General features: G+C 34.2%; 1 protein-coding gene across 2 annotated transcripts in view; it reads left to right on the forward strand.

Annotated features, from left to right (window-relative positions):
- LOC142337337 (glycine receptor subunit alpha-2-like) overlaps positions 1–10,030 on the forward strand; it is a 74,140-nt gene extending 64,110 nt beyond the window's left edge. For both annotated transcript variants that reach the window (XM_075386551.1, XM_075386552.1), the window contains 2 exons: positions 8,220–8,355; positions 9,070–10,030. In XM_075386551.1, coding sequence (XP_075242666.1) covers positions 8,220–8,355; positions 9,070–9,892 — 959 coding nt within the window. In that variant the 3' untranslated portion in view covers positions 9,893–10,030. The remainder of the gene's footprint in view (positions 1–8,219; positions 8,356–9,069) is intronic.
- Positions 10,031–17,184: the final 7,154 nt, after the last annotated feature.

A 17,184-nucleotide genomic window follows, 5' to 3' on the forward strand; every position in this document is an offset into this window, starting at 1 on the left:
ATTACCACAAATTTACGATTACCAGTGCTTCTATAGAAGGGCATTAGGACCTGTCCTTATTCATTTTTTAAAACGGCTAAAAAGAACAACAAAGAACAAACAAAATTTCAATTGAAACTTGACAGAAAACGCTGTCAAAACCGTCAAGCCAAATTTTGGCACTCAAAATATATTTGATTGCGCCTTCTGCAAACAGCTATAATGTAGTACGTGGCCATTCATTAGTAAGACTAGGTAACAAGTAGACAAAAAAGCGAAGTGCTAAAGTATGTAATACTTTTAATTTTTTTTCGAAACAAAATTACATTCAATGTCATGAAAGGCATTAATTACAAAAAAGCTATTTAAATAGGGTCGTTTATAAAAAAAAGCCCTCGAGTCCTGTAATTATCCAGAATTTTTCTTGCATCTACAAAAAGAACGTCAAATATGACAAAAATCAAATTAATTTACTTTTCTTTGTGAAAAACCGGTGTCGAAGCCAGTAAGGTCGTAACAAATTCTTTAAAAAAAGGTTTTGGGACACCAATCCCTTTTATTCCCTTAACACACATAATGTCATATTTGACCTGTAATTAACTAACGAGATTAGGTAACAAAAAGAAACATAAAAAGAACAAAATTGCGAAGTTAAAAAGTTTTTTTAAATTTTGGAAAACGATTGTTTTCAAAGTCATGAAAGCCATCAGCTATCTACTAAAATCAGAATATCGGTTCTTCTATTTTCCATGAAAAGCCAATGAAAGCTATCACTATACAGGAAATTTCATACGACCGAAACGACAAAGTATAAATGACAGTTAGAGACAAAAATAAAAAATTCAATTGATTTCTTCAAGAACGAGGCGTCGAGGCCGCTAAAACGATGATGTATATCTTTCACGATTTTAATATGTGCCTTATTCTGAACGCTAATAATTTGACATGAGAACTGTGATAATGTGACAAAATTAGAAAACGTGAAAAACTGGCAAATATCAAAACAAACAAAAATCTGAAATCTTTTAGTATCAAAGCAAGAAAACAATAACTTCAGACTTAAAACTGCAACCGAGACTAAATGTTATATCAGTAGAAAAAAGAAGCATTCTTTCTTTGCTGAAACTAAGCTGGAAGTTGATCAAATTAAGAAAAAAATAGAGGAAAAGTTAAATAAGCCATTATTTATTGAAAAGTCATTTATTTTTTAAAAAAAGAAACGACCATAAACTTTCATTTAAAAACTAAATGCATTAGCTTGGAGCTGCTTAGCAAGCGAATTGGTTGGACTTATCACTCCTGAGCTTTGATTTGATATGTTCTGTTCTTTATTATTAAAGAAAAGTCTTTATTTTTAAAAAATAAAAAGACCGACTGATTACAACCCGATTTTTTTTTGGATTGTAACAGACCAGGAAAGGCCCAAAACTGGCCCTGCTAATACTTATTGTCCGTTAGGAACAATTGATTTTTCGAATGTTGTAGATATAGATAATTTGTTAGTTGAAAACTCAAAATAAATTCTGCATTTTTGATAATCAACGAGTAAAGTTAGCAAAAAACGCCAAAGTTTTAACTACAGTGCACTCTCAGCGGACTCTGAAGTAGAAAGAGCCCCCCTCTGAGTCTACAAAGATTGTATGAGTGTTGTTTGGGGGTGTACTGTCGGCAAATTTAATCAAAGTGGACTAAAGTAGCTTATTTCGTGCTGTTTTTGATGAAAAAGGCTAAATTTTGAAATGTTTATCCAGATTTTTTGACAAAAAAAGTTAAATCAAAACAATCAACAATGCTTGTTCGTCTTCAAAAATAAAATCAACGACACTATTCTTAAAAATTATAACAAATTTTAGCAAAATTGACGAAAATTTAGGCAAAAATTCCGGAAAATGTGAATAAAAACAACGTGAATTCACTCTTCTTTTCTCAGAAGTTTAAACCTCGATAACTCCCTGTAGAAAACGAAAATTTAAAAAATCTGTTTAATTCCATATTTTACGCTGAACGAGCTTTCTAATGATACTAGTCTCAACTCTCTACGATGAATATATCGAGCGGCGAAAATTCACGGAACAAAAAAAACCCATTTGAGTATATAGTTCCTCCCCCCTCAAGAGGGTGGGAACAATTAGTTGGAATTGATATTTCTAAGAATTATTTACGAGAGGAAATGAAGACCTTGGTGATAACAAGTCAATTTTTGAAAAGACACTGGTTAACCGATGTTCCCGATTAAATAAAAGAGTCTGGAAAAGATGAAAAGAGTCTGGTCGAACGATATTTAATGAAAAGATGGTCGACTAATATTGGTTACGAAAATGTAGTGAGTCCACCAAAGAAGACTTTGGGTCGACATTGTTTTTAGGTGCAAAAATTACACCCCCCGATATTGTCATATGATCGACCTTTTAACCTGGGCTCATGAAGAAAATATGCAAGTGCTGATAATTTAAAGTTTAAGAGGTATACTTTTTGAAGTTGAACTACAGAGCCAAAAGTAATCTTAAATGAACTGTTTCAATGTCATAATTCTTTTTGTTGTTTCCCAAGGATTGTTAATTTTAATGTCTCTGGGATTTGCTTATTATTGCCCTGAAAGTTACTTCACCAGTTAAAATAGAAGAGCGTGAATTCAACTCTCTTCACGGAAATCGGTCAGACAAAAAGGGTAAATTTTCCACCCAAACGCGTAATTTTTCCTCGACCAGTGTTATAAAAAGCAACAAAATTTTATTGATACAAGTCCAAAGAGAATTAAGACTTGTTTATCAAATAGCCTCTCTTGCTTTTCAACGTGCAAAACAAGTTGTTTTTGCCGCCTTGTTCTAATCAAATTACCTGAACTGAATCGTCTGAAGACCAAATTTGATACAGACTTTGTTTTGCTCAAATCAAGCCGAAAATTTACAGTATGACGTGCTAAATTTGGCAAGCTGAATAAAATTAAAGGCCCATTCTTCGCTTTTCAAAAAGAACAAATGTCAAGCGTCAGCGTTTCACAATTCATGCCTTGCCAAAGAAAAAATCAGTTAAAAAGTTAATCAGTTAAAAAATCACCAATTACGTTAATGTAGCAGTAACAAAATATATGTTTCCGGGAAGAAATGGGAAAATTTATTATCAAGAACTTCCCTCTTATGCATCTTCAAAAGATTTGGTCGAAGACGAAAGATTTGGTCGAAATTGAGAGGATTACAACTTTTCCATAAAGGAAAATACTATGATTACAACCTTATTAAAAAAAGATAAAATTAAGCGCTTTAGCTGTAGAATGAACATTCCAAACAAAGACACGAGGTCCAATTTATACCCTTACTTAAAGTCAGTTGCAAAAATTCTCAATTCATTGCAACGTTACATCAGATTAGTGTATGCATTTGCACGGTTTTTAATGCGTGGAATTGTCTTAGCAAATAAAATATAAATGACTCAACGATTCAAGTCGATTTTTACGGCAGACCGATGACGCAAAATTGTACGTCAATACACACACGTTTGTGTTCTCAGTGTCGTCTAAAAGCCGGAAACAGTAAAAAAATGTCAATGAGCTCCTTTTTTACAAGATATGGCCAGATTTAAGACGCAAAGATACGCATTGCAGCAAAATTGGCTGTTAACGAGCACTTAATTTTTTTTACCTTATGAAATTTTATGAAGACAACGTTACCACAAATAAATGCAGAAAGTTGTCGCCTGAGGCTTAGACTTCAAACGACTTCGAATGAGCATTTTTCGAAACATCTCGAATTGTTGTCTCTCAATTTTCGGTTGTAAAAAACTCTTGCATGAAGTTTTATGACTACAGCTTTTCTATAAATTCTGTACGACTAAAAATTAATTTTTTCAGATGTTTGTCTGAATAGTTTTACAAAACAAAAATTTTGCACTGCTTAAGCCTTGTTTACGTGTTTTATTAAAATTATTTCATTAAGAAAACTTTCATTATAAGAACATTCTAAAATAGTAAGATTTCTTTTCATAGTCTACAATAGGAAATTGTGATTTTATAGTTTTTTGAATTAAGAGGTCAAAGTTGTTGTGAAAAAACACTCCTCTTTTCAATATGAGCTGAAGCATTGTTTTTCTTTATTAAAATGTATCTCAAAATTCAATCTTTGTGAAGAAACGTAGGTCACCGAAATTGTATGAGAAATAGAAAAAAAACTGAAAAAAAAATTAAAAATCTATTGAATTTATCTCATAGACTTGATTAATCTCTAAAAATCTTTGCTCAAGGCTGTTACTGCTTACCAAATTAATTAATGCCTTTGTTTTATAAATATTGTTTATGAAAGGCAATTATTTGCGCATTTAGTAACACAAAATGCTGTTTTACTGGTAAAATTTTTGGAATTAAGCATTTTTCAACCTTGTCTACAAAACTCTGGATATTGTCAGGCACACTCTTCAATTTTTTTATGAACCTTTCCGGGGTATAATTTGCAATTTTCGTTTTTTTTTCAGTTGAAAACCGCGATTTAAAAGTTTTCATTAAAAAATTAATTGTTTCTTTTGTGATGGTGTGAGCTTGTCACAAAATATAATTTTGTGTGCTTCGGGGCTCAATTTCTGCTTGAAAACAATTGTTTTTACTTTAGATAAAATTTTTTAAAAATCTTAGATGACATTTCATTTCACAAGTTTTTTTCTCTTGTTTTTCTCTATGTTCTGCTAACTGATTATGAAGAAAATGTCGACCTGGATATCCATATTTTTATTGAAAGTTGTGGTGGTGGCAATTAAAGGATGCTAAACAGCAGTTTTGTCATTGATTAGCTTTGATTTGGTTGTTCGGAATGGCCAATGCCGAATTTTGGTCTATGTTCCATCTGAACATTACCCAATATTTAGTCTGGCTCAAATCATATTTCAACCAGCTCGGCTTAGTTAGTGTCCAAATGTTTATCTCATCGGTTTGGCTATTGGCCGCCAAATGAGCCTAACCTACAATATCATTAGGAAAGATGGGCACTAAAAACTCGCCAATTGAAATTCATGTACAACCATTAACAATCAAGTTTATTACAGCAGCAGCTTGAAGAGTTTTGAGTTTGAGTTTGAATTTGGGAAATTGGTTCTAAACTGTACATTGTTACTGGGGTACGAAGCCATTTTAAACACCGTGGAGGGTTTTTACTGGCTTTTCCTGATTGCGATTACTTGTCGTTGATTACTTCTGGCTAGCCGTGTTTGCAGTTGTTATTGAACATTGTTAGGCATAAAGGTAAGTTTTGTCAGGGATCGGGAAAAAAAAGAAAGAATAAGTAGGTAAAAAAGGACAGAAAAAAAAAGAGATTGAATTAAACTAAAACTAGAGGAAGGGATGAGAATTAATCAGCTTTGTTTGTTGCTCGAGACAGCTGCGGCGCGTTGGGGGATCGAACTCCCGCTGTGTTTTTCTTTTAGTATACTTATGTGTTGCGCCAATATACGCACGTCTCTGCTTGAGAATTGTCTTTATAGTCCGGTTCATTTACCGTGGCTGATGAGTTTCTCTCGATTTTTGAATTGAATTCGTTATACATAATTGAGATACTTTAGAATCATTGGTGCAAAGTTTGCCGGTTTCGAATTGTATCGTATTTTTTACAAATACTGAGCATTCAGGCTTGAGGGGAGTAACAAAATGTCTGTACGCACTACTCCCGAGAGTCCTCCTCCAGAGGAGAAGTTTCCTCACGGCATGGTTCGGGTGATTCCTCTCGAAAGCTTCGGCGACGGAGCCAGGGATCCCCGGCAGATTGCCCGAAAGAAGCTTCCTTTGTTTGAGGGGCTGTTACCTGATGGACTTTCGGAGGCTTATAGAGCTTGGAAGCGACAGAAGCGCATTTTAAATCCTAGGAAACGGCGGGCAACTTCTGATTCTGATTCAAAAGGATCGAAGAAGCTTCCTGACCCTAGATTAGATCCTGACTTTGACTCGAAGGATCCTTTGGGTCTTAGTCGGTGATCACTGATTTTTAAATCAGTAAATATGAATAAACTGTTGGATTGTCAAAAAGCCTAATAAATCAGAAAGTCTAACGTGCTTTTGCAGTTGTTCTTTGGACATTGCCTTTTCTTTTCTATAAGCCGTATAATTGCTTCAATTTCGTTCTTTTTTGCGCGCTTGATGTATTCTTTCGCCAACCGTATCTGAATGTTTCTTATAGTGGGTGAGTTCGATTCTTCATGTAACTTTTGCACGCTGTACCATCGAGGTTTCCTTAAACATATTCTTAGTGCTCTGTTTTGCGCTTTTTGCATGATTGATATGACCGTTTGCGATTGGTTGAGCCAGCAAGCGTTTGCATATAGAAATAAGGGCCGGATCCAGGACTTGTACAGCAGAAGTAAACTCTCCTGCTCAACATTGAGATTGCTTAGACGCTGCAGTTGGAATATTCGCTTGTTTGCTCTGCTTGTGATGTCTTTACAATGTTCATTCCAGTTTAGGTGTGGTGTCATGGTTATTCCTAAGAATTTTATGATTTTCGCTTCCTCAATTTGTTTTCCGTTGATGTTTAAACTGAGATTTGTTTGTCTTTTCGAAGGGTTTTTGAATAGCATGTATTTTGTTTTGGCCGGGTTTATTTTGATTTTTAACTTATCACACCACTTTATGAGAGTGTTGAGTGAGGCTTGGAGTTTGCTTTGTATTAACTGACTGGACTTTGACCTGTAAAACATTGCAAAGTCATCTGCAAACTGAGAAATTTCTGCTGGAGTTTCTGGAGTGTTGGAGACATAAATTAGGAACAATATGGGCGCCACAACGCTACCCTGGGGGACCCCGGCTGTTGGTGAGAACTTCTCGCTTCTCGTATTCTTAATTTTCACGTAAACATTTCTTTGTGAGAGGAAGGAATTCACCCATTTGACGATTTTTGTCTGTATTCCGATTTTAATCAATTTGTCAATCAAACCTAATCTCCAGACCGCATCAAAAGCCTTTTCTACATCAAGGCAGACAAGTCCCACCATTTCTGACCACTGGTATGCTTCACTTACATGCTGAGTCAAAACAAGGAGATTATCAAAACAAGGAGATTATTTACTGGTAAAATTTTTGGAATTAAGCATTTTTCAACCTTGTCTACAAAACTCTGGATATTGTCAGGCACACTCTTCAATTTTTTTATGAACCTTTCCGGGGTATAATTTGCAATTTTCGTTTTTTTTTCAGTTGAAAACCGCGATTTAAAAGTTTTCATTAAAAAATTAATTGTTTCTTTTGTGATGATGTGAGCTTGTCACAAAATATAATTTTGTGTGCTTCGGGGCTCAATTTCTGCTTGAAAACAATTGTTTTTACTTTAGATAAAATTTTTAAAAAATCTTAGATGACATTTCATTTCACAAGTTTTTTTCTCTTGTTTTTCTCTATGTTCTGCTAACTGATTATGAAGAAAATGTCGACCTGGATATCCATATTTTTATTGAAAGTTGTGGTGGTGGCAATTAAAGGATGCTAAACAGCAGTTTTGTCATTGATTAGCTTTGATTTGGTTGTTCGGAATGGCCAATGCCGAATTTTGGTCTATGTTCCATCTGAACATTACCCAATATTTAGTCTGGCTCAAATCATATTTCAACCAGCTCGGCTTAGTTAGTGTCCAAATGTTTATCTCATCGGTTTGGCTATTGGCCGCCAAATGAGCCTAACCTACAATATCATTAGGAAAGATGGGCACTAAAAAAAGAATGAGTCCAAATACATAATGAAAGATCTGATACTCTGTAGAGCCAGTGAATACCTATAAATGCTCATTTATAAGAAACCTCGGAATTTGTTTTGCAGATAACCTCAAAATCGTTTTGTGATTATGTCCAAATTTCAAAGTTAGTCTTTTAGTTCATACAAAGAATCAAATGTGGATTGCAAATGGGATATACTCATTTGACATGTCCTCTGACTACATTATACGGGAAATTGTGGCACCAAATTGTTTTATGTGTCATGACCTTGTATGATTTCCAAGAAATTTTTTCAACCTCAATAGAAAATGAAATTTAAACAGTTTTTAGGTTTTGAAATTTTTTGTATGATCCCTGAATGATTACTAGGCAATCATATATGATCCTTGTATGACTACCAAGAGTTCATACAAATCATATATGACCTAGTATGATTACTAAGAATATTTTATGATGAGCAACCCGGGCAAACAAGATCTGTGGACTGATCAAAATCCAGACCAGAAAAGACAGAACAAGGGCTAGTGTTCTGTAATAAAATTCGTTGTTCTTATTTAATTCAGGTGAGAACTTGACGAATGGGTCCTCAATCCTGATCAGTGGGAGGAGACCCCACCCCATGTGGTACCCAGACACATACTTCCAGCTCGTCCACTCTCTCCTATACTCCGAAGAGGAACAGTCCGTCGAGTTCTTCCAGTACGCTTTTTTAATTAAACCCCTATCACTTGTGAACATTATCATTGTTTATAGGATTGTTTGTCCGTTGACAGCAGCGAAATCCGAACTGACATATCGGATGTAGTTAAGAAGTCTAATCAAGTCTGGAGGTCAATGAGTCAGTTTAGTATTTGAACACAGATGTAATAAATGGTGCTCAAAAAGGCAAAATGCCTCCTAGCTTCTTTTCGGTACGGCGTTAAACAGATGATAATAATCTATCAGCAATGATTGTTAAGCTGAATTTATAAGTAGTACAATTAAATATTATAGTGAAGCAACAAAACTGTTAATGATTTCCTGAGAATAATTTTTGGTCTGGCTAAATATCCATGATATATGTTCTCTGATTTAAGGTGACCAAATATTATTCATACCAAAAAAGTCTTTCGACTTTTGTTTTCCAAACTGAACGGAAATTGGTCTTCTTGTTTTTTGTAAAGAAGCTACGTAAATAACTAAGTAACCTTAGACAAAAAACAGAAGAAAATAAAAATAATAAGTAACCTAGTCGAAAACGAAAGTTAATTTCACAATTTTCATCCAAAAAATAATCTGAAAAAAATCTTGCGAGACCTCAATTATCTGTGTCAAATTCATTGTGTAATATTTTGCCAGATTAACTTTTATTTTGGACTTGGGTGTGTATCGAATTTTAACACCATACCTTTCTCACTCTGTCTCTTTTATCAGGTATGGCTATGTCGAATTCATCCAGAAAGTGCGACTAATCACTCCCTGTGCTCCAAACGTACATCTATTCCCATTCGACGTCGTCACATGTAGTCTTCAAATGTCTAGTTTTGGCAACCCAATCGAAAGTGTCAGATATACTTGGGACCCGAACCGGGTTGAACACGGGGTCCATGTTGACCCTAAAAACAACGACGCCGACCATTTAGGGTTCGATATCTTACCCACTGGCCATTTTGAGTTCGCATGCGAATATGGTCCGGATAATTTCTCGTGTTTCACTGCGACTATTTCGCTAAAGCGCTATTATTCGGCCTATGTTTTGCAAATTTATGTTCCAGCCTTTCTGCTGGTAGTTTTGAGCTGGTTATCATTTTGGGTTAACATCGATGCAACCCCTGCCCGGGCGAGTTTAAGCGTGACTACAGTTTTATCAATGTTGACTTTAACATCACGCAGTTCAACTGAGAACGAAAAACACGTGAGCGGAAAAGTAACTGCATTAGATGTTTACATATATGTTTGTTTTGTTTTTGTTATTCTGGCAATGTTGGAATTTTCCATGAGTGACTTCGTGGCGTCTAATGCTGCCAAGACAAAACGGAAACTTGTTGAACAAAGACCGAAACAGTATACCAGACATTGTGACGTGTGTACAAGTTTTCCTTGTTTGCGCAATGTGTTGACAGACGGGGAAAGGGTAAACAAAATAGCCAGAGTAATACTACCAGCCAGTTTCTTCATCTTCAACGTTATCTATTGGTCAGTGCTAGTTTCGGGAGTTGTAGCCCAGACAAATCGACACCCGAAAACTTTAATGTGAAATAATTATATGAAGCTTCTATGGGACGACTTCAGAGGTCTTTTTAAATTTGTGCTATTTAGTTTGGATTACTGTAGACATATTGTATAAAAACTTGATAGTTATTTTTCATTAAAAAATTTTTTGTAGAAACTGTAATTCTGGGTTTGAGTCTTAAATGAGAAAAATAGCTTGACAGGTTTTGGAAGTGGTTGAATAATAATTGAATTCCCTTCTTAAGGAAAACATTTCTCTAGAGATGATCCAGAATGAATTTTTTCTTCTTAGACCACAAATATTTACCAACCCGGGTCGAGGTTTGGCGGTGAATTTTCGTAAGAAATGCGGTGAAATGCAGTGAAAAAAATTTTCACCGCGTATTTCTTACATCTTTTTGCGGTGAACGCGGTGAATCGCGGTGAATTATTTATTTTCACCGCGTTCTCAGTATTCTTACAAAAAAAAAATCGTCCCCACACGGGTTTGAACGTCTGCCCTCCTGCATGCCATCTACTTCTTAGTCCACTGCGCCAACTGTCACGAATATCCTACAAATTCCATGTGAATTTAAAACAGATTGAGTAAACTTTGGAAAACATATGCGGTGAATTTTTGTAAGAAATGCGGTGAATTTCGCGGTGAATTTTTGTAAGAAATGCGGGGAAATGTGGTGAATTTTTTTTCACCGCATTCACCGCATTTCTTACATTATTTTGCCACAAAAGTCGATGCGGCGGATTTTTGTAAGAAATGCGGTGAAATGCGGTGAAATATTTATTTTCACTGCATTCACCGCATTTCTTACAAAAATTTACCCAAAAAACCTCGACCCGGGAGTACGGGAAATTCTCCCATCTAGGCGCGGAGTTCCAACTTCTAAATTTGACGATATAACGTCTAATGTTCAGAATCGTTATTAAAATAAAGGGATCGCAATATTTGTTTGCTAGAGTCGGAAAGTAGAATCTAAGAATAGAAAATGTTTCAATTATCTGACCCAAAATAAATACTTGAAGAAAGAGAAAATAGCAAACAGTTTCGACATTTTACTATTGAATCACCTTAAAATAACGATTAGAAGTTCTACACTTTTAGAGATTCAGTCATAGTGAAAACCATTCACTGATCATACTATTTCGAGCGCAATTGTACCTGATTTGAGACAATTTTGAGCCCAAATTAGTTTAATCACGAGTAAATAATTAATCACTAATATAGGAAACTTTCAAAAACACATACTGCACGAAAATAACCGATGTTTCAGTAAAAAATTGATGTTGCACACACAAACTACTGAATCAATTTAAAATTGCAGTGCCGTATTAGAAAAAGATGAGAGCTGCCATTAATAGGACAACGACACAAAAAAAACAACAATATGAGCAGAAGCGGAAAAACTTAATCACGGCCTAACTCAGTATCTATTTTCTAAGAGCTGTAAAAGAGTAAAAATCTTCAGACAAAACCCAAACTGAGCAATTTAAATTGTCCTTCACTATAAAGTAGATGAGATTTGTCTTTAGTAAGACTAATTAATACAATTTCAAAATGAAGAAAAATTGTGAAGCGCGAAGTTCACAATCAAATGAAATTTTTGTAATCAATTATTTTCAAAGGCAAAAGTATCATTAGCTTTGATCTAAAAATTATTAAATAGACTCACTTGCAACTCCTGAAGAAGCCTCTGGGACTTGTATTTGGTAGAACTAAGTTGGAGGATAACAAGATAACTGCAATGCTGGAAAACTCAAATTTTTACAAATAGTTTATGAAAACACAGTGTATTGGAGCCGTTGAAGTTAATAATTGATATTTGATTATTGAATTTTAAAATTTCAGTTACCTTTTACGTTTTGTTTATATATAACAGAAAAGTTTTAATTATTCTCTAGGCTGTCAATATAAAACCAATGCGACCTGTTATTAAAAGGATTTTATAGAAAGACTACAAAATGAACCACAAATGTTGACCACTCACAAATTTAAAAAAAAAATTGCGCAGTGTCCAAGGGGTGATATATCAGCTAAGCCATAAAAACAAAGAGAGAAGTCAATGTTTGCCTTAGAAGAAAAAGATACGAATTCTCTTTGATGGGACTAATATATTTGTCGACAAAAGAAGGGTACGAGGAACAAAGATAAGAAACACTGAGCAAATTTTGCAAAATATCTTTTCAAAATTCTTAAAAACTAGCCATCAAATGACGGCGACGAACAAATTTTGTAATAACTGAAAAATAAAGAAGATAACGAGTCCTGCAATAAATTAGATTATTATTTTTTGTAGAAACTGTAATTCTGGGTTTGAGTCTTGAATGAGAAAAATAGCTTGACAGGTTTTGAAAGTGGTTGAATAATAATTGAATTCCCTTCTTAAGGAAATTATTTCTCTAAAGATGATCCAGAATCAATTTTTTCTTCTTAGACCACAAAAATTTACGAATGCTGGAAATTCTCCCATCTAGGCGCGGAGTTCCAACTTCTAAATTTGACTATCTTCGTTAAATAACCTCTAATGTTCAGAATCGTTATTAAAATAAAGAGATCGCAAGATTTGTATGCTAGAGTCGGAAAGTAGAATCTAAGAATAGAAAATGTTTCAATTATCTGACCCAAAATAAATACTTGATGAAAGAGAAAATAGCAAACAGTTTCGACATTTTACTATTGAATCACCTTCAAATAACGATCAGAAGTTGTACACTTTTAGAGCTTCGTTCATAGTGAAAACCATTCACTGATCATACTATTTCGAGCGCAATTGTACCTGATTAGAGACAATTTTGAGCCCAAAATATTCTAACCAGGAGTAATTTTCGAGCACAATAGTCTGATCAGAGGTAATAATGAACGCACAATCATCTGAACAAGGGTCTGGGTTTGGTCCAGGCTATGGTGGCACAACCATGTGGACAGTGGTCTGATTTCGGTCTGATCAGAGGTTATCTCCGTTTGCCAAGGTCTGATCACAGAAAGCATCGAGAGCACTCCGAGCGCACTTCAGGCTGTTCAGGGGACACTTTGGTCTGGGTATGGTCTGATCAGAGGTCACTTCCGGATGACAACACCTTGACCTGGGCAAGGATGCTAACAAAAATGCTCGGTATGTACTTTCAAAAATAAATTACCGATCCGCTCATCAACTTTTTTGACTTGAATGTCAAAAAATCAAGATATAGGAAACTTTCAAAAACACATACTGCACGAAAATAACCGATGTGTCAGTAAAAAATTGATGTTGCACACACAAACTACTGAATCAATTTAAAATTGCAGTGCCGTAATAGAAAAAGATGAGAGCTGCCATTAATAGGACAACGACACAAAAAGAAACAACAATATGAGCAGAAGCGGAAAAATTTAATCACGGCCTAACTCAGTATCTATTTTCTAAGAGCTGTAAAAAAGTAAAAATCTTCAGACAAAACCCAAACTGAGCAATTTCAATTGTCCTTCACTATAAAGTAGATGAGATTTGTCTGTAGTAAGACTAATTAATACAATTTCAAATTGAAGAAAAATTGTGAAGCGCGAAGTTCACAATCAAATGAAATTTTTGTAATCAATTATTTTCAAAGTCAAAAGTATCATTAGCTTTGAACTAAAAATTATTAAATAGACTCACTTGCAACTCCTGAAGAAGCCTCTGGGACTTGTATTTGGTAGAACTAAGTTGGAGGATAACAAGATAACTGCAATGCTGGAAAACTCAAATTCTTACAAATAGTTTATGAAAATACAGTGTATTGGAGCCGTTGAAGTTAATAATTGATAATTGATTATTGAATTTTGTTTTTGTTTATATATAACAGAAAAGTTTTAATTATTCTCTAGGCTGTCAATATAAAACCAATGCGACCTGTTATTAAAAGGATTTTGTAGAAAGACTACAAAATGAACCACAAATGTTGACCACTCACAAATTTAAAAAAAAATTGCGCAGTGTCCAAGGGGTGATATATAAGCTAAGCCATACAAACAAAGAGAAGTCAATGTTTGCCTTAGAAGAAAAAGATGCGAATTCTCTTTGATGGGAATAATATATTTGTCGACAAAAGAAGGGTACGAGGAACAAAGATAAAAACCACTGAGAAAATTTTGCTAAATATCTTTTCAAAATTCTTGAAAACTAGCCATCAAATGACGGCGACGAACAAATTTTGTAATAACTGCAAAATAAAGAAGATAACGAGTCCTGCAATAAATTAGATTATTCTTTTTGTAGAAACTGTAATTCTGGGTTTGAGTCTTAAATGAGAAAAATAGCTTGACAGGTTTTGAAAGTGGTTGAATAATAATTGAATTCCCTTCTTAAGGAAAACATTTCTATAAAGATGATCCAGAATGAATTTTTTCTTCTTAGACCACAAATATTTACGAATGCGGGAAATTCTCCCATCTAGGCGCGGAGTTCCAACTTCTAAATTTGACGATCTTCGTTAAATAACGTCTAATGTTCAGAATCGTTATTAAAATAAAGAGATCGCAAGATTTGTATGCTAGAGTCGGAAAGTAGAATCTAAGAATAGAAAATGTTTCAATTATTTGACCCAAAATAAATACTTGATGAAAGAGAAAATAGCCAACAGTTTCAACATTTTACAATTGAATCACCTTAAAATAACGATTAGAAGTTCTACATTTTTAGAGATTCGTTCATAGTGAAAATCATTCACTGATCACACTATTTCGAGCGCAATTTTTCCTGATTAGAGACAATTTTGAGCCCAAATTAGTCTAATCAGGAGTAATTTTCGAGCACAATAGTCTGATCAGAAGTAATAATGAACGCACAATCATCTGAACAAGGGTCTGGGTTTGGTCCAGGCCATGGTGGCACAACCATGTGGACAGTGGTCTGATTTCGGTCTGATCAGAGGTTATCTCCGTTTGCTAAGGTCTGATCACAGAAAACATCGAGAGCACTCCGAGCGCACTTCAGGCTGTTCAGTGGACACTTTGGTCTGGGTATGGTCTGATCAGAGGCACTTCCGGATGACACCTTGACCTGGGCAAGGATGCTAACAAAAATGCTCGGTATGTACGTTCAAAAATAAATTACGTTCCGCTTATCAACACTTTTGGCTTAAATGCCAAAAAATCAAGATATAGGAAACTTTCAAAAACACATACTGTACGAAAATAACTGACGTTTCAGTAAATAACTGATGTTGCACACACAAACTACTGAATCAATTTGAAATTGCAGTGTCGTATTAGAAAAAGACGAGAGCTGCCAATTATAGGACAACGACACAAAAAAAAACAAAATATGAACAGAAGCGGAAAAACTTAATCACGGCCTAACTCAATATCTATTTTCTAAGAGCTGTAAAAGAGTAAAAATCTTCAGATAAAATCCAAACTGAGCAATTTCAATTGTCCTTCACTATAAAGTAGATGAGATTTGTCTTTAGTAAGACTAATTAATACAATTTCAAAATGAAGAAAAATTGTGAAGCGCGAAGTTCACAATCAAATGAAATTTTTGTAATCAATTATTTTCAAAGTCAAAAGTATCATTAGCTTTGAACTAAAAATTATTAAATAGACTCACTTGCAACTCCTGAAGAAGCCTCTGGGACTTGTATTTGGTAGAACTAAGTTGGAGGATAACAAGATAACTGCAATGCTGGAAAACTCAAATTTTTACAAATAGTTTATGAAAACACAGTGTATTGGAGCCGTTGAAGTTAATAGTTGATAATTGATTATTGAATTTTAAAATTCAAGTTACCATATACATTTTGTTTATATATGACAGAAAAGTTTTAATTATTCTCTAGGCTGTCAATATAAAACCAATGCGACCTGTTATTAAAAGGATTTTATAGAAAGACTACAAAATGAACAACAAATGTTGACCACTCACAAATTTTAAAAAAAAAATTGCGCAGTGTCCAAGGGGTGATATATCAGCTAAGCCATAAAAACAAAGAGAGAAGTCAATGTTTTGCCTTAGAAGAAAAAGATGCGAATTCTCATTGATGGGACTAATATATTAGTCGACAAAAGAAGAGTACGAGGAACAAAGATAAGAAACCCTGAGAAAATTTTGCAAAATATCTTTTCAAAATTCTTGAAAACTAGCCATCAAATGACGGCGACGAACAAATTTTGTAATAACTGAAAAATAAAAAAAGATAACGAGTCCTGCAATAAATTAGATTTTTCTTACGACTACTAAGAAACAGCAAGTGCAGGGCAAAAAATCCGACCTTCAGAAAAAAAGCAAAAATGCGTCGGAGCCATTAAAACTGTAACATATACATCAAAAGTATTGCCATATGTCGAATAGGACTCTTTAATTTGATAAAATTTGTATATATAGCCTATATATACATACATATATATATATATATATATATATATATATATATTTATACATATATATTATATATATATATATATATATATATATATATATATATATATATATATATATATTTGTCGTGATAAAATGAAAAAATTTTAACAAGGAGCCACCAATATGAACAAATATCTAGAAATCACCTAATTTTTATGTAAGCTTGCAGCATCACCCAGGTCTAGGTACAGACTTATGAAAAGACAATGCTCGACCCAAATGTACTATGAAAAAGCCATACTCGACTCATTTGAGCTATGAAGATTTTAGATGGACTTTAAGACATTCTGGACTTCAGCTCGACTTTTTTGCAAAGGACTTTAGCTCCATCCAATATTTGGGCTGGACTTAAGCTCGACAGGATGTTTGCAAACAAATTCGAGTTAAAGTCACTTCACGGGTCCATCATTGGTCTTTTCATAAGTGTGCTTTTCGCCATTAAAATTTTCCGAGCAATATTGCTTATAACGTGTATGCTCCTTCATTTTGTACGATTCAGAAGAACCACTAATCCCTCAAAAACTTGCTTTTTTTAAAAAGATATTCATAATTTTGGAGGGAAAAACAAACTGAAAAACGCCGAAATTTTGTCGTGACTAATGGGACTAAGCTAGCAAGTTTCATTGAATCAAGTAATGTGGTAAAAAAATCGAGATTCCATCACTTAAGATTAGCTTAAGATTGGACGAAGATCTTAAGGCTTTTGTCAGTTTTCCAACTGTTTCTTAAGTTGGAGTGCTCTGTTGCAAATCTATTTGGTTTTGCTCCGGCTCTGCTTCTGTATGTACAGAAATAGAAAAAAAATTAAAATTTAGGTTTTAAAAAACAAGCTTATGAAAGAAGAAAAACAGGCTTACGAAAAAAAAGGCAATTAAAGAAGAATAACAGGGAGCCACCAATATGAACAAATATCTACAAATCACCCACCTTTTATGTAAGCTTGCAG

The sequence above is a fragment of the Convolutriloba macropyga genome, chromosome 3 (genome assembly GCF_964194025.1).
Source record: "Convolutriloba macropyga chromosome 3, txConMacr16.3, whole genome shotgun sequence".
Taxonomy (NCBI): Eukaryota; Metazoa; Xenacoelomorpha; order Acoela; family Convolutidae; genus Convolutriloba; species Convolutriloba macropyga.